The 23144-nt window shown below is 40.1% G+C and overlaps 1 protein-coding gene across 2 annotated transcripts in view; it reads right to left on the minus strand.

The window, feature by feature from the left end:
* Nucleotides 1-926: 926 nt before the first annotated feature.
* rabep1 (rabaptin, RAB GTPase binding effector protein 1) overlaps nucleotides 927-23144 on the minus strand; it is a 41748-nt gene continuing 19530 nt past the window's right edge. Inside the window, exons 10-19 of one of the 2 annotated variants that reach the window (XM_075487451.1) lie at nucleotides 22348-22452; nucleotides 22138-22254; nucleotides 19152-19250; nucleotides 17251-17391; nucleotides 14566-14755; nucleotides 14347-14358; nucleotides 12035-12090; nucleotides 7188-7286; nucleotides 5750-5866; nucleotides 927-4644 (exon numbers count right to left, since the gene is read on the minus strand). In XM_075487451.1, the coding sequence (XP_075343566.1) occupies nucleotides 4543-4644; nucleotides 5750-5866; nucleotides 7188-7286; nucleotides 12035-12090; nucleotides 14347-14358; nucleotides 14566-14755; nucleotides 17251-17391; nucleotides 19152-19250; nucleotides 22138-22254; nucleotides 22348-22452 (1038 nt within the window). In that variant the 3' untranslated portion in view covers nucleotides 927-4542. The remainder of the gene's footprint in view (nucleotides 4645-5749; nucleotides 5867-7187; nucleotides 7287-12034; nucleotides 12091-14346; nucleotides 14359-14565; nucleotides 14756-17250; nucleotides 17392-19151; nucleotides 19251-22137; nucleotides 22255-22347; nucleotides 22453-23144) is intronic. The other variant, XM_075487452.1, reaches the window with a different exon arrangement.

The raw sequence follows: 23144 nt of genomic DNA on the forward strand, positions 1-23144 counted from the left end.
TCACTAAGTGTCTTCAAACAATGGCAACACTGCTGGTGTGCTTTTTGTGAGGAGTCCAAATTCTGAAATGCACGTCAAAGGAAGTGTAAAGTTTGGTATCTTGCCCAAGGAAACTGTAGAATCCAGAGATCAAACCAATGAGGGGCATCACACAAAAAGCACACACGTTAAACAGAAATAACGCAAAACATGCACAAAGAGATGAAAAAACATTATTTCCTATAGACTGTCCACTGTACTGTACACAATACAATATTAGGGACTTGGACCAGTTCCATACTGTCACTGATCATGATGATGATCATCATCACTCATCAAATATTTGACTGATCACCATGATATTTCTTTACAAACATTCCTATTTTTTAAGAGGAAGCAGGCTACCGACTCTGGTGGCCATCAGATTTTTCCAGGTCACCTGTTTTCCCCAGCATTTGAGACAAATATCTTCTTAAAACACTACTTGTGTATCAGGATACGTCGACTAGAAATCCCGATTCATGGCTATTGGTTATCATCTAACATTAAACTTAAAAAAAAATAAATAAATAAAAAAAATCCTTTATCTTTATTATTTTTATCCTGTACTTTGATCTGAGATTAAATACTGAGTTCAACCAAGCTCAAAAAGTAAATGTTAAATATATTTGCTGAACATTAGCATGTTAGCTTGAAAGGAAGTGAACTCACTGTCCTGTTCCACTCCAACATGTCAATAAATTTGAAAGGATGGGTTTTTTGGGGGGGTATTGACATATTAGCAGATTTCCAGAAGCAGTTTTATTTCTCCTGACACTTTGTGATTACTTCATGAATGTTGTGCCGGCAAACAGGAGCCAACTGGCTAAATTCAGCAGCGTTTCCCCCAAAGTTGGGCAGTCAGAGAGCTGAAAACGTTGCCGTTATAAAGGAATGATGCAATGAAATTCAAATTAAATGGATGTTTATATGCAAGATCAAATTGCTATTTACACACACTTTAAAATCATTTTGCATTTTTGATTACTTTCAGCGGTTATTAGACAAATTGACTCATTTTACTGATGTTGCACACTTTGGGGATCGATGAGGTTACAACCTCATACACTCTCCTGCTTTTGGCCGAATCTTCTAAGTGATCAGACTTTCTAAAGATTGTTTTTAAATGTGCCCACATGGAAAAGATGAGCCAACTGTTTAAAAACTGATGCAGGTAGTGAAGGTAAAAAAAAAATCCTACAGATGTGGTCAAGGGAAGAGAAAGAAGTCGACACAAATTCAGTGGGCAGTATTTTATAGTCAGTAATGTTTAAATGTCATGATATTCATCACCCAGCGTGCTGCTCATGCCTCTTTCTTGTGAGTAAAATTACAATTCATCATCAGCAACGAATCCTTTTGCGTTGGACAGTTTAAAATAAAAGGATGTGAAAGTTCATATACCAGGTTTCACAAACCAGCCCCCCGCCAAAAGGTACAAGACAATTATTACCTGCAAAACATTCACGTCTCTTCTGTTTAGCTTTTAAAAAAAAAAAATCATTAAAAGTCGAACCGCCACGATCAACAGATGCACATGTAAGGATAACCCATAAACAGATCCTAAGTGGAATGATAAATGTTGGCCGAAAGCTCAAACTGCGCACTGGAGTCATCTTTTGGTAGTTAATTCAAAGTATATTTTTAAAAAATGTGTTTTTTTTTCCTTTTAGAATCGATATCAAATCTGAGGTTGTGAAATGACACGTATGGCTTTTACAAAGATCGCAGAGAAACAGCTGTCTTTTTGTTTGTTTTTCACCCTATAAAATGCCCACCCAAGCACTCTATTTTACAAACAAATCTGGGATTCAAGTACTCTGTCACCAATCTGTAGTAAGAATTTTTTTTTTTTTTTTTTTTAAAAACTAAACAGAAGAAAGCACAGTTTAAGGTTTAAGGACATTTTCTCCTACTATATTTAGGATTCAATGTACATTTTGTGAACCATCCAACAGCATCGGGTATGAATAATAAAGCCATGACCACAGCGAACCGTCTCTTTTAGGCATCTTAGGAGAGGATCGCCTCAAATTAATGCCAAATGGGCCACAAGTTATTACTGCTGTGGACAAAACATCAAATTAAAGGGACGTTGAAACAGGAAAAAAACACAAAAAAAAACTAAACTCACAAAGCCGATGCAATTAAGGCCTTTAGAATAACAGCATCCAGAATCCACACAGAAGGTTTGTCAGTTAAAGTTTTCTGTCAGTGCAACTAAAAGTCTGGCTCCCACGTCCACACTGCACCGTAAAACACTGCGTGCATTATATAAATATAACCTCAAGATATCTACAATATTGACAACTTAAACAGGAAGTGGAAAGCACACAAGTCAAAAACAACAAAAGCAGCGATGGACATGTTCTGAAACCGAGGGAAGCAGCTGCATGAGTGGAAACGCTGCACGTTTTATTCGCCGAGCTGCAGCGTCTGTGGAAGTGGGTCAGTGTGGTCGGAGGCAGTGGTGGGCTTCAAATCGAGCGCTTGTCAGACGGCATCAGAAATCAGCGGGGCTGCACACAGCTTGGAAATAATACAATCATACGAGATCCATGCAGAAATATGACAGGAGGGCAAAAAGCTGTGCAACCGAGTAAGGCTTCAGCCTCTCGAATGATTTATCTGAGACACACAAAGACAAAGAGGAGTTTTCTTGAGAAGATGTGGAAAAGAAATGGACACTTGTGCCGTCCGTAACAAACAGAAACTAGTGTGAATGTAGAGTACCGAGGCTTCTGTGGCGTCTTAATTTGCCAAAAACCTCTGATGCGTCTCAACGATGAGTCAAAACTCAGGGTCAAATATTGCTCCACAAACTCGTGAGTCACGGATCAGAGTTCCAGACTAAAGAGAAAAAAAAAAAAAGGGGGGGAATGTAACAGAAGTCTAATTTGGGGTGAAAAGAAGCACATTTTTTTCCTTCTACATGACGCCTTGCCAGTTTTCATGTGAAATACAGCACTGAATGCCTTTCCAGGAGGAGAAAGTCAGACAGCAGAAGCTGTTATACCCATCTGTAATGAGCACAACTCACAAAACAGACTTCTTGTTGTGACACGGAGGAGCGAAGACGCAGACATTTCACAACGGTTTCTGAGTGGAAACGGTCCTCATGTTGCACTCAGCTGTTTGCAGAAAGAGTTCAAACCCGCTCTCACTTCCTGCACATTTGGGCAACTGTCGTCAAAACTGTCAGCCCACTGCGAAGCGGCCTTTAACATCATAACATAATCAGTTTCTAAAGGACGCCCATCACTTGGACGTCACAAAGATTTCAAGGGGACGAGGGGTTTTGGATGAATTTCAACAATCTGATAAGCAGCTCTGAGCAGACGTCCAAAACAAATGGTGACAACAGCTTTTCCATAGTTTTTTTTTCTGTCCAAACTACATTTTTCACAACCGTAGAAATCCAGCACTTATCCGAAAACTTTGAGGTGATTTAATGAGAAGCAAATCACACAAGTTCTTGCAGTGATGAACGAAACGTGAAGTTTGCGGAGAAAAAACAAAACAAACAAAAAAAAGCTTTCAAAGAATTTGTTCCTTAGGGGGTAAAAAGGTGTCTTCTTGTACTTTTTCATTAGAATCTAAAAGCTGCCCACTAAGAATTAAGATTTTCAGAATTACATTAAGAAAGTCTGTCCAAAGCTAATTGAAAAAAGGTAAATGCATAAGAGGAGCAAACTGTGTATTAAAATCCATTATTTCCCATCCTGACACCTCGTCCTCTCTCTTCCCCTCAAAGTTTCTTCGACTGAAATGAACAGGATTAAATAGTGTTTTTCGACAGTCAAGAAAAATAAAACTTTGAACAAGACAAATTTTTTACACATTGCGTGTGCACAGTTAGAGAGAAAAAGAAAGAGAAAAAAAGGATTCTGTCGAACTTTAAGAGCAACGATAACGGAGAGTCTCGCCTGCATTGTGGTGCGTTCCTTTTTCATCATGTGCAAGTATTTTCCATCCTTCATTGTGTCTTTGTCACAAGGTGCACAGGGTTAAACAACCAGAACGGGGCGGAAAACGTCAGAAAAAGACCAGAGAGGTGGCGAGGTGGGACGACCACGGAAAAAAAAAAAAAAAACAAGCAAGCGGAACGAGGAAGCGAATATCAACCGCTGTGAAAACAGGGAAAAATTCGATTTAGCAGGAAAGAAGAGAAGTTGCAGATTAAAAGTGCTCTTGCGGACAACAAACTTTTTTGGTTGAGCTAAGACAGACAGTCACATATCTACAGTAGAAGCCAGATACAGACCCACGGGGAGAGGGACTTCCACTCCCTCAAGTCCACATTTAGTCATTTACATTTTTAGTAGTTTTCTTCCTCATTATTCTATCCAAGGTGTGCTCAGAGACTTTAAATGTACACAGAAGGCCATGAGCTCCTCATGCCACGTCCGTCCTTGTCCTTCCGAACTCTTCCGAGGTGTTTATGGGGAGAGAGGGGGGTGGGGAGGGTCAGATAATAATGTTACTGGGGGGAATGAAGCGGAAAGCAGTCTTCATTTAGAGGTATCATGTATCTGGAAGCTGATTGATGTCAGTCAAGTTGGTGTCGTTGAGGATTACTTTGATGCGATCCAAGGAGTCCGCCTGTCGTATTCGCTCCAGCTGCACCTGAGGGACAGACAAACCCAGATATGTTCATTTACACGCTCCTCTGAAGGGTCAAAAAGTATGTGATGCTTTGAGAACAGCTTGCGTGGTCAGCTTAAAAGTCATCGTGTAACTCGAGCTGTTCAGAAAAGGACAAAAGAAGGTCTCTTTTATGAAAGCCGACTTCTCAGCTGAGCTGTTAAATGCTGCTCTTACTTCTCTAAAAGTTGAATGAAGATCAGTTTATTTTATTTATTTTTTTTTAAAAACAGCTAACCCTGTTTGAGGCCACAGCCTTTGTCTATCAAAAGCTCCATTCAGTGAACATACGCTAAACATTTCTGGATGGAATGTTTAAAGCAAAAAAAAACAAAAACTGTCCATATCTAATGTAGAAAAAAGATGGAAATTGGTTGTGTTCATCAACAATAGCAGCCGTCCTGTGCCGACTGAAGCCTCAATGTGAACTTCATTTGAATTTTCATTCAGCAGAGACAAATCCAAAGGAACCGTTTTCAGTGTCTTTGCTGCCCAACTTTACCGTATGAAAATATAAAGTCATTTCAAATTGGATGACAGCAACAGTGGTCTTACGTTAACCTTCCTTAATGGCACTTTCTAATCTTGTGAGCACTGTGGACACAAAGTTCTGCAGCTTTTTCTTCAGAGGATTCTTTGTCCATTCTTCCGGAGCACAAAGTTTCAGCTGCTCAACAGACCGTGCTTTTCGGTCGGGCCACTTTTCTTCTTTGTGTGCTCTACACACCTCGAATAAAATGCAGATCTGGACTGCAGGCAGCCCAGTCAAACACACACTCTGTGTTTCTGCATGGAGTTGAAATAAAGTGGATACATTTCCCTTTAGACATCTTCTTTTGGAAAATATTGAAGACTCTGTGACAGAGTTTGGCAGAAAGAGGAGAGCCATGAAAAGACTACGGCTTGGTGGATGCTGGTTTTATACCCAATCCTGAAAACCTCACCTGTCAAAATTCTTTATTTCTTTTTAGTGTGTACCAGAAAAAAATCTTTTCATTTGTGCCAGATTATGTTAAAGGAAGGAAACAACATTAGTGATATTGTTCAGCTGGTGCAGCGCGTATATGAGGTGTCAGGGGCTGCTTACCTGAAGCGTCTGAGAAAGTTTAACAAAGTCCTTTTGAACCTGCTCACTGACATCCAGCTCCGTTTGCAGCCGCTGGGCTTTGTCTCTTTCATCAAGGACCTGACTTTGTAGTGCACTCTACAGTGGCGAACACACACACACACACACACACACACACACACACACACACACACACACACACACACACACAGAGAGAGAGAGAAAATGTGTCACAAAGACTCAAGTAGACAATGTGAAATAGAAACCCAGTACAGAAGATGTGAAAATAAATATTTCCTGAAGTGTATTTGTTGAATAATTACATTGTTTAATTTAATAATAATTATTCTTTATTTGTATTTTAATTTCTCCATTACTTTCCTTTATATTTCTTGCTCTACTCATTCTCTCCAAATCACTCATTTCTTGATTTTATTTACTTCCGTTCAACAGATATATTTAGCGGTCGATCATTCTTTGCATTTTCTCCCTCCATTTATTTCCCCAAGTCTTTATTTTCCGTTTGCATTTCTCTTGTCTCAGTCTTTTTCAGTCCTGTATGAATGTCTGCTTCATCTTGCAAGTGGAGCTGGAGCTTTCAGGGTGTTTCATGGGCTCAGCTTCTCACCTACTGGTCGATCACATTTCACAAAAACGGTGCCCGAGACCGGAAGTCACATGATTGACACTTCAGCTATCGAGGCTGTGATAGAAATAGCTTCCCAACTCAACAGACTGAGACAGTTTGTGTGTCAAAGTCAATAAATCTGTTTAAAGCGCAGTTGCTCTTTACAGAGTTGGAGCAAAAAGTTGATGAAGGCCAATTGCTCGGACAGGAAGTTAAGCTAGCCGCTCGCACCGTTAGCCGTCCCCGCTTCTGATCTCTGTCTTTGCTGTAAAACTGCAAATAAAGTCCATAAAATAAAAATCTGACTAAGCAAATAAATAAATAAACGAATTGGATTATTTTATGAATTATGATTATTATTAATTAATTGAATTCCAATTGGCTTGAATTGGACTTACTATCTAAGTGCCTTGAGATGACATTTGTTGTATTTGGCGCTATATAAATAAAAATGAATTGAAATGTTAGCAAAGTTAAATGAAAGCAGGCGAAAATTAAAGCTTAAAAAAATTCAATAATTGAACTTTTCCTACATTCACTTTCGCATAAATCAACGTTATTTTTATAGCATTTATTATCATTTTAGTAACTCATCCACAACATCATGTACAATGCAGTCAAACACACGACAGGTTTTCTTTCAAATTAGCAAATGTACACTACCTACTTTCGGAATACTTTAAAACATGCCACCTACTAGGTGGATTAGATGTGGTATAGAGGGGTAGCTTTGTAACGGTAGAGCCAGACAACACAATAATACTGATGGTGTTAAATAGAGGAGTTTAGTAGTGGTGAATCTGCAGATTAATACGTGTGCCAAACAGAGACCTTTGTGGTGGTGAGCTCTTTGAGCTGCTGCTCCAGGCTGATCCTCATGCCTTGGATGCTCTCCAGTGTCTCCGTCTTCTCAGTAAGGCTTCTCTGCAACTGCATGAATAAGAGAATATCTACATCAATAATGACACAGCAAATTTATCTACCGTACAACTTCCAAGCTAGGACAGAGCTAAAGGTCGTTAAAGGATGGAGACGGCCCTTTTCTGACCTTGTGAATGTTTGCATTGGTACCGTTACAACTTATTTTTTAAGTCATTCCTTACATATCATTTTATAAAACTTAACATTGTGAGGATATTAGGTCAGAACCACATTAGCCTTTAGCTGTAGAAAATTACTGTTCAACGGACAGATCTGTTGGAAAAAATTATTATTTTTTTTAAATGTATGGAGGCACAGTAATCGCCGAGCCTGCTGGCTAGCAGGAGCCCTTCTGTGACTGCGGGAGTTTACTCTGACTTCCTCCCACCATCCAAAATATGTGCCTGTTAACCTTGTAGCACCCACAGTTGCAGATATGCAACAAGCTTTTTATTTATTTACATTATATTTTTATTTACATTACATTATTTGATTTTTTAAATTTACATACATTATTTGCATTCATATGTAATATTTTTTTTAATTACATTTTATGTGCAGACAGTTGTCACAGCAATCGTCTTCTCTGGTCAGTGAATTACACTCTGCTTTGCGCTGGTCTGTTCTAGTTCCTTCTGGTCTCGTTTGGTGTGGTCTGCTTTGTCCACCTTTCACAGCGCTAATGGGAGCTCAGGTCTCCAAATTGTATTATGTATTGCTTTTTCACAACAAAGATCTGTGAAATCTGTTTGATTTGTTGTTGAATGGAAAGTTTATGATGGTTGCGTTCCGCACTTTGTATTAAGAATGTTCAATAAAGGTCTATTATATACATTTTATTGTGGTAGCAGCAGTTACTGGTAAACTTTCACTATCTTTTTTGCCAAACGATCTGCAGAGAATGACTTGGTTTTGTGAACAAAATTAATCAGGAAAGCCCACAGTAAATATGCAACATTGCCTAAAATGATCAAAAATAGCCCAATTCCAAAAAAATTCCAAAAATATTGGTTTATTGCCACCCAAAAAGATGCAAGAAGAGCCAAAATGATTTTTTTACAATGATTATTCATATGCTTGGGCGCTACAAGGTTAAGATCAAACCGTGATTCTAATTCTAAACCGACTGCGACTGCTTGTCTGTTTCTTTGCGTTATGGACCAGCAACACTTTCAGGGTGTACAGAAGCTCTCACATCCAGCCCCCAAACTAATGGAAGGTTGCGACAGGGATATAAATCTATCTGTCGAGGAAACCTGAGTGCATGGTCTAATCCAAATGTCAACACTCGTGATGATGATGATCTCACCAAGTGCCTGGACCCCGAGGACTTTCCCACCCTTTTAGTGAGTATGTGTCTACACTTTCCTGAGCGTTTTGCCCATAGCTCATAGCGTAACTGATGACATGTAAACATTCCTGGGCACTTATTAAATATTTACAACCCAACGCGGATTGAAGAACTCGTGTTAATGTGTAATTGTGCTTTCCAGACTGTTGGTAGTTTCGTGAAGCACTGGTAAAGAGGTGTGCTGCGACACTAGTGTGGCTGCTGTGGGATTTTTGTGGCAACTGCAAATCTTTCATCCCGTGATAATTAGGGATGGGAATCGAAAACCGGTTCTCAGTGTTTCAATTCCTTGGAATCGTTTGGTGATTTTGCAAACGATTCCCTTATCTATTCCAGTGGGCGCGAATGACGTCACCACGCAACGTTGCGTGGCGAGTCCAGCGCAGCCACCAGCCAACAGTAAACATGGCGCCCAAGTGGTACAAACGCTCCAAATGTTTGATTACACATCCCTAAAAAAAGACGACAACAGGGCAACTTGCAAAGTCAATATTTCACCAAAGGGAGGAAATACTACCAACATGCAATAACTATGAATGAATGTCGCGTTTTCGATCTGCTCCGGACTAACGTTGGTGCATCTGAACCCAGCAACGTTAGCAACGTTAGCATGTCCTCGGCTAACACTGCAGGTCACTAACTAACAAACACTGCCTATCATGTTAGCGCCATTTGCCTCATTGTAAAAGCTGCTGTGAGTAACGGTTAAGGTTAAATGAATGCCTTCTCAGGCATTACATTTAGATGAAATCATGAGAGACAGAGCCTGACTGGCTCAGAGCCAGAGGCTGGTGGTACTACCCCCAGTTCACCTCTACCTCCAGCTTCTCCTTTCACCAGAGCAGGAAGAGTTAAATTACCCAGGCCATGATAGACCAATGTGGACCTCACCGTTGTTGGGTTTGTGAGGTCATGACTCGTGTTACTTCTAAACTAAACAAAGTTGATGCTAAACGACCGGTTTGTTGTCCTTTTTCTCCAAATGAGAATCGATAAGGGAACCGACAAAGAACCGAATCGTTAAGCAGAACCGAAAATGGAATTGGAATCGTAAAAATCTTATCAATTCCCATCCCTAGCGATAATATTCTAAAAACTGTCAAATGGAACAGCAGTCTGTTCACACAGTTGACTGAAAGATGGCAAATTTAAGAGTGGGACACATTAAAAGGCTGTGATTGACAGCAGAGAGGAAAACAAAGTCAACGAGGGGAAAAAGGATCTCATTCTGGCATGGAGGACAACCCACCTAACCGCAGGGGAGAGGATAAGTCAACAGTCGGCCAATGCCAACATGGTGCCACGAAGGCTAAATGGGTAGTTGTGTTTGGAAAACTAACATAGGTTTCATGTTGAGGAAAACCGAGCCTTCTTCAAAAGAGCTGGAGATCTTTATCAGAGGCCGTGAAAGCATTGGATTGTGTGAAAGTGTCTAATAAGTTGCACGCTAGCAGCAGATGCTCAGCCCCTCTGACTGAAAAAGAAATGCAGGAGTAGCACCAGGTTCAGATGCAATCTGATCAAAAGTGGCTTTATCTGAGAAAACAATTCAAAGGAAGACACCACAGCATCCCAGATGGCTTTGGAACAGCACTTCTTTCCTCTGAAGTCAGCCCGTCACGCGCCGACACTTCAGATTAAAAAAAGCAATTCAAGCACATTTTTGTCCCGTGTGGCTTACGTCGAAGACTACGACTATGTTCGAAACCACCTACTACATACTTGCATTTCGCTCCTGACCGAGCCGAAATCAGCCGGCCTGAAGCTGATTTCCCTTAAGCTCTAAACTCTGTAAACTTTAGCAACATTTGAAACATTTTCAGGTGAGAAAGTAGTCGTTTAGATCCCCAACGTGTTGAAAACCTGACAAAATACCGGCTGTTTACAATTTTGTTCCGACGAATTCGGCGCTACTAAAGCTAGCCGCAGTGAGCAACGCACTTCCGGTTATTTTCACAAAATAAAATACCCGTTGCCTTTTATCATAGGGAAAGCCATTACCATACAATTGGTGCTTTTGTTTTGAAAACAGGAAGTGAACCTACCCTCGTTGTAGCTAGCTTGAAACTGCCGTTTTGACAGGAAATGACGATCGGCGACGTCACGTTACGTTGCATCTTGGGTAGTTTGAGTATGAGTAGTAACCTCATGATGCATGCTCAACATTTCGGAGAATCTAGTATGCATCCGGGAACTTAAAAAAAGTTAAAGTTAGGAGGAGTAGTGGGAGTAGTAGGCGGTTTCGAACACAGCCTACAACTGGATATGAGACATTTAATCAGGAATCCTCAACTGAAACGAACACCATGAGAGGGGAAAAAAGGAGTGCACAAACTTTCTTTTTACACTCCATTTTAGTAAGCTACCATTGGATCAGCTTTGGTTGGCTTCTACATCAAGAGCAACCAGTTGAATCACACACTATCACAGGAAATGCTTCTTATCCCCTTTCTGTGAGTCCTCTGGTCTAGATAACATGTACATAAAGGAGGTTATGCCTCTTTGTTGAACAGGCCTCAGGGTGCCCCTTTCTTTGGGACAGACAGGGATCTGATGAAAAGAAATAAATACACACTGGCCCATGTTTCTCACCAACGTCAAAGGTTTAAAAAAAAACAAAAAAAACATCACACACTTATAGATCATTTTCTCCACCATCTCTCCTTGTTTTCAGTTCCATCCCTTCATTTGTAATGGTATAACCTGACTGGATTAAACGTACAGGTGAGGAGGATTTGGTCTTAGGCACAGAAAGTTTCAACTCTAAAAACACTTCAACATCACAAACGGGGTTATGAAATATCAACTTGCAAAACTAAATCCTACAGCACTGACTGTGCTTTCCATTTCCCATTCCTTTTACTATGTCAATGCTTTTTACGACGGCATTCAGCCTTTTTCTATTAGATTGTGTCCTGACTTCACAGACTTGTGCACATTTGAGTCAGTGAAGGTTTCGTGACCTTCGAAGGCCTTCGGGTTGGTGACTGCAATTCGATTACACGGGCCGAGAACAGGAGGATTCCTCACAGCTTTCTCCCAAACATTAGCTGCACCCTGCTTTTCAAAAACAAGCCTGAGCTGAACAGGCTGGATCTGGAGTCTCTTAAAAAAACAAACAAAAAAACCCCAAAACAACGAGGCGTTTCTTCACAGTTTCACCTTTACTAATGACGCCTTTTAAATTCCAGGCACGTGATTGATTGATATTGATTAGGGAAGCTTTAATAAACAGAATAAAGAGCATGACCTTCCACACGAGGGCTCCTCGCTCCACAGATGATTAAATGAGCAGCAGCCACATCAAAGAAAGCTCATGCTCTGGTTACATATATAATTCTAAACCTATTTAGACGCACAGAAGGCTGATGCTCTGTCCCTCGCTGAGGTGTAATGCGGTACGTACCTGCTCCTTTTCTGCTTTTATTCTCTCCAGCTCCGTCTTCAGACTGGAGAAAGAAGCTGTGGGAAGGAGACATCATTAGAGGATCACACAGTGCTCATCTGAATCTCAAAGCCCCGAACCTCTCTGGGATTATTATCCGGTCCCTTGAAAGTCATAAATAATGCATCGACGCTGCGTCGCTGTGAGACACTGTGTGCTTGGCTCGTGTCAAACACAAATGGAGATCCAAACAACAAGCTCAACAAAACACAACTGACAGAATTTAAATCAATGCCAAACTTTAAAGCACAGCAGGTGCAAAGAACACTCCATTTTTTTAATGATTTCATTCGCCAACTGATCTCTTGAACATAGAAGGGAACTGGTGTAAAAGTTGCCAATTAGGGGGTAACTTTATTTATTTGATTTTTTTTTTTTATTAATATAGTGCAGGCTTTAAACAGCGGGACTTTTCTTCAAATGTTATCTGAAAAACGCATCTACACCACTGCAAACAGTTGATTCGTCAGTTAATCAAAAGCAAATTAATGGGAGGTAAAATGCATCTTTTACATCCATCTGTGTTCCAGTGGAGAATATTCTATAGTTCAATAGTATTTTTCTTAGGGATTTATCCTTAGTATGAGTAGTTCTCAGCGACTTTGTGAATGACATTTAAGGAAAAACTCCAACGTAAACTGTTTTAGCGAGAGTTAGGAGCACTCCTAGCGGTAAGATAAAAAGCTTTGTGAATACGGCCACAGAAAAACTCCCAAAAAGTGAGTGTAGCTCACAATGGTCCATTTGTGAGGTTTTGGTTTTGAGTGCAGAAGACATTAAATCACACACAAGTATCGGTTTACAAAAAAAAAAAAAAAAAACACAAAAAAACCCCACAGGGACCAGTTCTGAAGGCTGCTGCCGAACCTCCAGGAGTTAACAAATCTGTCACAAATGGCAAATGAGACGATCTGTGACTGCAGAGCGTCGATCAGAGTCAACGAACGCCCCCGCAATGTCAAGCCCAACATTGTTACGTTAATTTAAAAGAATCAGTTCACTTAGATGGTCATTTTAAAAAGGTATAAACAACAGTATTTTTTTTCTTTTTTTCAAAAAAAAAAAAAAAAAAAAAAAAAAAAAAAAAAAAAAGGAGAATGTCTTATCTATATATAGATATAATTGTGTTTTTATGTTTGTTTTGTTGTGAATTTTGTGATTGTTTTGTTGTGAGCGGTTGGAATATTAAAAGCAAAGCTTCCTCCATCCCCTTTTCAAATCGAAGTGTTGTAGCTAATTGTGAAACTCTATTCTGTATACAGCTTTGAAACAAATAAAAGAAAGAAAGAAAGAAAGAAACAATATATGTCTATAATGGTAGCCTGTAACAAAAACTCCAAGAAACGCGGGTGTCCTCCTCCAACAGTTACAGAAAACTATGGTTTCTATGGCTCAAAAATACCTTTAATCCACTGAGAAAAGTAATTGCGCCTCCAGAAAAAATAAAAACAGACTCATTCAGTTCATATTTTCTTAATCATTCAGTAGCATCATCACATGTTGTGATGCCAAACGACACCTCCACAACAGCTGAGGTAGTTCCACCTTAGAAAATATGAATACCTGAGTTCATATCAACACAGCTGACTCCTACGGTCTATTTTTTTCACTTTGACTCGGCATTACGTAAACATTTTTGAGCATAATAGAAAAGAAAAACAAAAACGGACCAATTCAGGAAAATTGCAGCAAGTAAAAACAGCAACTTCAACACGGAACAAACAGACTTTAGAGACTTTAAAATGAGCATGCAAACGGTTAGTTTTGAACCATCCCATTTCAGTTCAATGCCAAGCCTTAAGTTCCTTTATGATTGTTCAGCGCTCAGACTACGTCTCTGCAAAGCTCTGACTCTGTGAAACCTCACAGCAGTAAACCAGCAGTTTTAGGTTTTTTTTTTTTCCAAACAACAAATAACACTTTTTAATCTGGAGAGATGGCTTAAATGTAAAGAAAGCAGCAGAATTAGGAAGCATCAACCTTCCAAATAAACCACCTAGAAAGACAAATTAATTGAATTTAAATCAGTGGATTTCAAACTGGAGTTAGATCCCTTGAAATGCTATCAAACCGCATCCATGGGCAGTGTTACTTATCAGCGGGAAACACAGGTCAGTGCAGTGGGGCAACACACAGTGGAGTGAATTTTCTAATAGCTGCTTATATGCTTACTGTTATAGTTATATGCTTACTGTGGTCATTAGTCTGATTGCTACGCCTTAGACACACAAACAGGCAGTTAAGATGTGCTTGGTCAAAATGTTTTTCCATACCTTCCAAGATGTCTGTAAGACAGTGATTAAAGGAAGAAAACAAAAGCAGAAAAAGAAGAAAATCTTTAAAAAAATGTCAAAAGTCAAAAGCATGCTGGAGACATACCCACAGAAGTTTAGTCTTAAATTTTTTTACAGAAGTTTATTTTTTTTACAAGAAATTGTTTGTAAAATGTTGACCCTAATGCCGATTGGTCAACAAGCTGTAGCTGACCTCACCTATTTCCTCCTTACAGCCCTCGATCTCCAGCTGCAGCGTGTCCTCCAGGTTCTCCTTCAGGCACTGCTCCGCCAGGATCTGCTCCTTCAGAAACAGGATCTCAGCTTTCAGCTTCTCCTCCATGTGATCGGCAGATGTCCGCAACGCCACCAAGTCCTCGCGCAACCCCAACACCAGGCCGTGTAGCTCCTGAAGAGGAAGGACGCCACATTACAGGCATCAAAGTGGGCAACTGTCACCACACAACATAAGCGGGGAAAGATAAAGAGCAAACCGAATGGAGTAATGTTCACGATTCTAAGGTGCCGATTCAATTTGTATCACGATTCGATATGATCAGTAATTGCAATTTTCTTCCTCCTTAAAAAAAACAAACAAGTTGAATGATACACTTCTAGAATGAGTGTCGTTCCCATAAACGATGCACATCAGTCTGTGTCAGCTGGGTAAAAAAAAATAAAAAAAGTCGATTAAATCGATTTTGGATCGATTTCATTTAAAATTTTGCAAAATCGATTTGTGGGGCATGAGATCGATTTTTTTAAATTTTTTAAATTTAATTTTTTTTTTTTTTTCATGAAGTTAACCCCAGTAGTCTCGTGCGTGATGCAACAGTGGCGCTCCGTGGAGCTCCTTTTCCTGCACAAGAATCTCACAATTACCAAGTGAGAAAAACTGTCCAATTCACAAGTTTGCACTTAAAACCTGTTGTTTATGGTAAAAATAATAGATCAAATAAAACACATTAGTATTTTGTAAAAAAGTTGAGCCATTTTCATTATTTAAGAGCAGATTGAATTGAATTGAATTGTGATTAATCGATTCAGGACCTTATGAATCGAAATCGAATCGATTTAGGAAATTGGCCACGATACCCAGCCCTAGTCAGTCAGTCCAGCAGCTGACATTTATTTCAACTGAGACAAAAAGAGGCATTTTTTTAAAGTTTACAGTTACAAAATGAATTGAAACGTCCACACAGCACAAATCTGGGCTGGTTTTAACATAACTTAATGTGATGAATTGATGAAGTTTATCTGGACAAGGATATGATGTAATACTGTATAATCGATAAAGCTTCCCTTGGCATAGCAAATGTGTTTAACATAAACGGTATTCAGATTACAATTCTGCTGCCATAATGCTGGACAGGACAAGGGTAAAAAAAATAAAAATAAAAAAATGCGATATGTACATGAATCGATTTTTTCGCCCACCCCTAATACATAGGGAGCCTTTTCTTATTCTATGAATGCGGGCATTTTCTCTATCATACACACACACACTTCCACACCAATGAGCACTTCAGGGTTTAGTGTCCACAGGGCTGCAAGACACACAGACTGCCTCTTAGAAGCAGAGAATTTTAAACCACAAGTAGCATTCAGTCAGGAGAAAAATTCTGATCTTTTTTTTTTCATATTTAATAACTTGCTCACACATCTTCTTCTCCCAGAACTCCCCACAAAGACTTCACACACAGTCGTAGACAAGAATTTGCATCCCCAACTCAAATTCTCGGTGACATCCGAGGAACAAATTCTTACTGCGTTTGCAGTGTGTTGATTTAAATGAGCATGCCGTGTAATTTCTCTAACAAGCAGTGATTTTGGGAATGATAGGATTTTCAGTACTTCTCCAGTAAAAAAAAAAAAAATAAAAAAATAAAATAAAATTGCCCTCATAACTTAGCAAGAAGCTGAGGATGGAGGAGGCGCATTTGTTAAACACATTTAAAAAAGATCTCACAGATATTTTCTTCCTGAATAACAGCTCTAAATGAGCAACGCTGCCACGTATCAAATGTGAACTTGTTACCATGGAGACTGAATGCTTGTGGGGAGGGGGGGGGGGGCGACTACAGCTCATGCTGTGACAGTTTTAAAAGTTAAAAAGGAAAAAAAATAAATAGAGCAACACAAAAGCAGGTTACTGCAGCATCTGAAGACTCGTTCTTTTCCCATTAATCTCTCATCAGAAAACGATGAGTCATGTTTTCCGCTTTTTGTTGTTCGGCGGCCAAACCGTTCAGAAACAGAATGATTACGCCATCGTGATCATCATTCGGAAAAAAAATATCCTTCTCGTTTTTACAGATTTTTTTTTAACATATCTGTGATTCTTTAAGATCATTTTAAATATATCCTCAACATTTGGAGTCCATTACTCAGTATAAGGCAAGGCAATTTTATTTATAGAGCACAATTCATACACAAGGCAATTCAAAGTGCTTCACAGCTACATAAAATCACACAAAGGCAATAAAATCATTAAAAAAGAAATAAAAAAATAATTAAAATTAAAATAAATGAAAAAAAATAAATAAATAATCAAAAAACCCATTACAAATAATTAATTAATTAATTAACACTGAATCTCAGTGATTATTAGGTGTGATTATAATCAGCCCTAATAATTACAGCTGAAAAATGTTCTGATACCAAGACACAAACGGTACAGATACCAAACTATACTTTCCTCTGAGGCTAAATTAGGAAAAAAAATCCACAACAGTTACTAAAACATAAGGTCAAATCTATATTTGGATCGGAATCTCCTGGATCTCAAAAACAGGAAACAAAACAATAAGTCTAACCAGACCCTTGATGTCTGTTCTCTCCACTTAACGGATTTAGTTTTCACTCAGTTCCAGGGTTGAAAGGTGCGGTTCGAGCTGCACATACTTGCACAGTATTGGGCATCTGAAAGTCCTCTTGTTGCTGCAGTTCGAGATGCAGCCCGTGTTTCCCCTGCAGGCTCTCGTTGTCTCTTTGTAGTCGGCTCAGCTCATCTGCCACCTGCTCCCGCGACTTCACCAGCACCACCTGAAACAAACGAAACAAATCACCCCCTTTCATCGTGTCAGTTAGCCTCCTTTTATCTCGATCCGGCGACTCACAGGCCGGGGTCGGCATTTTCTTTCAAAGGTTCGTATTTTTGCGAGGTGCAGCTTTCAGGCTGAAACTGTGACAGAGTGTTCAGTGTTGAGATTTATCTTTCATCATACAGAGCAGTCTGAAGACAAAGTAATGCCCTTCATCCCTGGAAAAATTGTTGTTAATAAAAATTAAATTAAGCATTGAAACTGTTCAGAGCTAGCCTGGGAATTCCCATGCTGCTTTGCGCGTGATTTCATTCTCACTGAAAAGGCAGCCTGGAAACCACCGCCCTTATTTTTGCCTGAGTTAGGGAACCAATCACAGAACGGGGGGGGGGGGGGGGGGGGGGGGGCAGCAAGACAATGACGACGTCTATGCGCTACACCGAAGCTTGTAGAGCGTTAATCCAACATGGCAGCGGACACAATGTTACCGTTCGATGCAGCCTTAGAAAGTGTTTTAAGTTGCTTAGAACGCAAGTTTACTTTTAAAAAAGAGCAACGTTTGGCCTTGAAAGATTTCATTGCCTTCTTCCTCGTCAAATTTCTGTCGCTCTACATACGTCATCTGGTATAAGTGATACAATTGGCTATGAATCGCGCGCAAAGCAGCATGGGAAGAACCAGACGCCATTTGATAGACATTCGTAGCGCCCAATAAACGGCTCTAGGCATTCGTAAACCACGCCTCAAATACGAGAAAATGCACACCTAGTTCCCAGACCACCATCTCATCGAGATGTGGACGCGTCAGCCAGGCTAGTTCAGAGCGGCAAATTCATTAATATTACTTTTCAACCACAATCGGGTAGAAGAGTACTTAGAAAATGCTATTTTACAATATTGTACTGTATAAATGTGTACATTTGTTGTTGTCTGTGGCAGCAGATGGGAGAGTTCTACTTTTTTCCCCATTTTGGAGGGCTTTTTTTTCCCCTTCTACATAGAAGAGAAACCTGAGTATCACATCAAAGTGAGTATTTGGGGTACACTCCCCAACAGATGAGTTTACGGATGCACCTCAAAGAGGGCTCCTCTTTTTCTGCATTTTCTTCTGGTGGTAGATAGGAAAAAGTGATAGTTTCATTTTATGAAAAAAAAAAGAAAGACTATTTTGTTGTTCTTATGTTTAAAAATTAAAAAAAAAAAAAAATACAAATGATTTAGGCAACAAACAAAGCAAAAAGAACCCCCCCCCTCCGGGAAGAGCTGGAGGAAGCAGCTGGGCGGAGGGATTACGGAGGATTACCGATCAGACTCGGTCATAGATAACTGGCAGAAAACAAGAGGAAAGTCAGAATGTCTTAACTAAGTGTCTTAGGGCTGGGGAGCCTACGGGGCATTTTAGAACAAATGTGGAACCTCTTACTTGGAACTTGTCACAGCGTGCTAATCTGTACACTTCTGGAGAAGAAGACGAACGGCTTCACGATATGCAAATGAAACATTATTAAGCCACAAAAACATTTTTGTCAGCTCGTGTTTGTGGTTGCGAGGAGCAGAGGCAGATATTAGTAAATCCAAATATCAGCAGACACTAGCCACGAGCTGCAGCTCAGCTCAGCAGCAACAGTCTGCTATCAAAGAGAGGAAGTGATGCGCAGTGGATGTGTGAATGGCTGTGGTTTCCTCAGTGTTGGAGAGTCAAACACTTTGTCAACATTGTTGCCTCTTCCTTCCAAATGAATAAATAAATACGCTGCTCACCATTTGTTCCTGTGTGTTCCTCTTAGCATCGCTGAAGGCCTGCTGCAGAGTGCTGAGCAGTGTTTCTGACTCCTGAACTCTCAGCACGAGGGCGGTAACCTACAACACAGAGAAAATAGATCCGTGAGACAAGAGAGAGCGTGCTCAATGTTCCCCATAAAAAAAAAAAATGTATATATATATATATATATATAAACAAATAAATGTTGAGATGATGTTTGGCGTTTAAACTGCAGTCTTTCCCCATCAGTGTGGAAGGGGCGTGTCCTGGGCTGAAGCAGCTGCGGGAACAAGCAACAGCACGGAGCTTGTAGCCAGAGCTCCGATTTGTGAAATGACAAAAAGAATTCTAACAAAAACAAAGTATGCTGTTGATTAGAAGTGAGACAGCTAGATGTATTCCCAATGACTGAAGCTACGTTGTAAAAAGTGTGCAGCTCAGAGGGCGGCATCACATTTGGCGGTTTGCTTTGCTGAAGGCTGGTGTTGCACTCAGGATGCACGTGGGAGTAAGGCTGGGTCGGGAAGCTCCATTATCACACATTATCTGTGGGCATCTCAGTGGGTTTTTTTTTTATTTTAAGCTGGTGAAGACCAGTTACATCAGCTCCTCTTTAAAAGCAGCCTTCAACTCTGACAATGTTTAAATCCAGGCTGAAAACAGTTCTGTTTTAGCTGTGCATATGACACCTGAAAGTATTTGATCTGCACTCTTCACTTTTAAATTAATTAATTAATGATTATTTTTAATTATTATTATTTTTTTTATTACATTTTTATTATTATTATTATTATTTTTATTTTTTATTATTATTTTTATTTCTTTTTAATGATTTTATTGCCTTCTTGTGATTTTATGTAGCTGTGAAGCACTTTGAATTGCCTTGTGTATGAATTGTGCTCGATAAATAAAATTGCCTTGCCGTCCTCACACGTTTCTATTACATGGTACGATATAGAGTGGTTCGCTCCATCTTTTATCGCTTTGTTGCCGAGCTGTTCCGATCATTCCCAGAAGATGTTCAAACCCTCCTGAAATAAAAAACGTTTCGCAAACCGATTCAGTGCAATGACCCTTCTATACTCCTCGCTCGCAAGTCTCTTTAAATAAAAGCATCCGATCAATCAATGTCAAAGTCAAAGAAATGAGGATAAACGCACACAGCAGCTTCATATATGCTGCCAAGATAAAACCAGCTGACCCATCAACGTTGCAGCCATACTGGCTGTAGGCGGAAACTGTTCTGTACCATGTCATGGACGAACATCACGGGATACCAACAGTCATGTGAATTAGGGGGAGGAAAAATCCTCAGAGGAAACTATAGTGCTGTTCATGTCAGGAGGGTCAGCCAGGGTAAAGAATGCCTCTTAATCTCATTACTACACTCACAGCTCTCTGTACATCAGCTGCTGAATCTCTTTCATTGCGCTTACCGACTCCATCTCTCACTGAATGCATGCGATCTGCCTGTTTACCGACTTTCAGCAGCCACATCAAAGCTGGCACCAAGGCAGCTTTTTACCATCTCAGAAACATCAACAGAATTAAAGGTTTCCTCTCCCAAACAGACCAGGAGAAACTCCTCCATGCATTCATCTCCAGCAGACTCCATCACTGTAATGCTCTTTTAACTGGACTTCCCACAAAGAGCATTAAACATCTGCAGCTCATCCAGAACGCTGCTGCTGGAGTTTTAACCCGGACTAAGAGATCTGAACACATCACAGCAGCTTTAAAATCTTTACTCTGGCTTCCAGTCAGTCACAGAATAGATTTTAAAAGCCTGCTGATGGTTTACAATCTGTGATCTGTTCAGAGAATATAAAGCCAGCAGAGCTCTTAGATCCAAGGACTCAGGTCAGCTGGTCCAGTCCAGAGTCCAGACTAAACATGGAGAAGCAGCATTTAGCTGTTATGCTGCAAACAAGTGGAACAAACTGCCAGTGGAGATTAAACTTTCACCAAATGTAGACATTTTTAAATCCAGGTTAAAAACATTTCTGTTCTCATGTGTCTATGCATGAAATCTGCACGATATCTTTGAACTTATCTGGACTGTTGCTTGTTTTTAAATTCATTTAAATTATTTTATTTGTTTTTCTTTATATTCTTTTATGTATTTTTAATGCTTCTTCCACTCCCTGCTGCAATGCTTTTATTTTATGTGAAGCACTTTGAATTGTTTTGTACACGAAATGTGCTATACAAATAAATTTGATTTTGATTTGATTTACTGATCTCACCTTCAGTAAAGCATTGTCCCAGTCACATTGAACTACACCATGTCTACACACGGTGGAGACTCATTTGAAAGAAAATGTAATAAAATCAAGCATACGAAAGACGTGATGTTGTCTTTTTTTTTTAGGTGAATTTAGAAAATCGTCATTTATTCATTTGCTCATTCCTTCTTTCATTTGTTATCTTACAAACCGACAGATTGATCAATTAACTGAAACGATCAGCAGCAGCAGCCTTTGGATCGAGGAAAATATCGTTAGCCGTGGTCTTGGCGTGTTTCCGTGTTACAGTAACAGTCCAGTAAACCATCAACAGACACTTCCGTGTGAAACAGCCGTTTCTGTAACAGCTGGTTGTGATTTAACTCCGCTCACCTCGGCATCCACAGGACTCCAAAGTACAGAAGTGTACCATGGCAACCTGCTATTGCTGCATGGGGACAGATGACTGAAGGGGATGTACATTCCAGATTGACACAGAGGAAATAGGCTTTTAAACATGCCCCCCCCTCTGTTTTATGGAGGTGACTAAACTTTCTGTTTCGCCTGAGGTCTTTTTCACCGGCTGCAGTGCTGTGATACATTCAGAGCCCAAAAAGTATGGTGGTTATCGCTTTGGGTGAAGTTAATATTCACACCCAGTCACCAGCAGACTTCCAATATAAATGCCTTAAGTCTACAGCAGATCGATTAATGGAAACAAACTGCTTTAAAGTTCTGGATGGACGAACTGTGCACAGACCTTTACGGCGATTTCCTCGTTCCCTGCTTTAACTGAATCTTCCAAATTCTGCTTCTCCGTCATCGTCCTCTCCAGCTGATCGTTGGCCTGACGGAGCATGACCTGCAGCTTCTTCACCTGGAGGAGAACAGGTGTCCCAGTTAATTAAAAACAAATAAATAAATATAAATAAATTAAATAAAAAATACGTTATCGTAGCTCTAAACAAACCTGGTCTCGCGTCTCGGCCTCCTGTCCTTGGATCGCCTGCAGCTGCTTCTCGTAGTTGGAACACATGTCACAGCGTCGGCCGAGCTTTCTGCCAGCGTTTTTAACCTGACGTTCAGCAACAAGGAAACCGTATGACTTTCATTCAGGCCACATTTACACACAGCCGGGTATTTAGAGAAACGAATATTTCCCCCCCTCCGTTTTCAATTATAACATCGTGCACACAACATCGTTTTCAAAAAACTTGTCATTTACATCAACCCGCATAAACACACCGTCAAGTGCCATAATAACTAAGCCAAACCTATTGGCGGCAGTGTAGGGAAAGGAATAAAGCCATGCAAGCCAATCAAAATCCTCAGAATCGAGGACTTTCCTCATGTGAAGGAGGAGATAACGCGAGCAATTATCACAACAAAACTGAAGGCAATAAGAGGGAAATATAGACAGCCAGTGGATACTGGACGCAGGAGCGGCCACGGAAGAGTGGTGCTCCTCTATTTTGAACTGTGCGAGCAGGTTTGGGGTGGCAAATGCAATAAGGCCAGAATCGTTTGCACAAACGTAAAAATGAGTAGAACTTTAACATCATCCATGATAATCCTGATCAGTAGCCAAACAAACTGTAAACATAAGGCGCTCGCATGACGTTAAGCATTTTCTGGCTCATAATGTGACGTTTAAGAACCTAAAACGCCGTTTCTCCCAGTTGACACGGCGTTATCAGAAATCTCCACTTTGGCCGGAGGTTTTAGGAATAATCGTTTTCTGTGATAAAAACGGGGTTTTGGTGTAAA

This window comes from Odontesthes bonariensis, chromosome 16 (assembly GCF_027942865.1).
Source record: "Odontesthes bonariensis isolate fOdoBon6 chromosome 16, fOdoBon6.hap1, whole genome shotgun sequence".
Taxonomy (NCBI): domain Eukaryota; kingdom Metazoa; phylum Chordata; class Actinopteri; order Atheriniformes; family Atherinopsidae; genus Odontesthes; species Odontesthes bonariensis.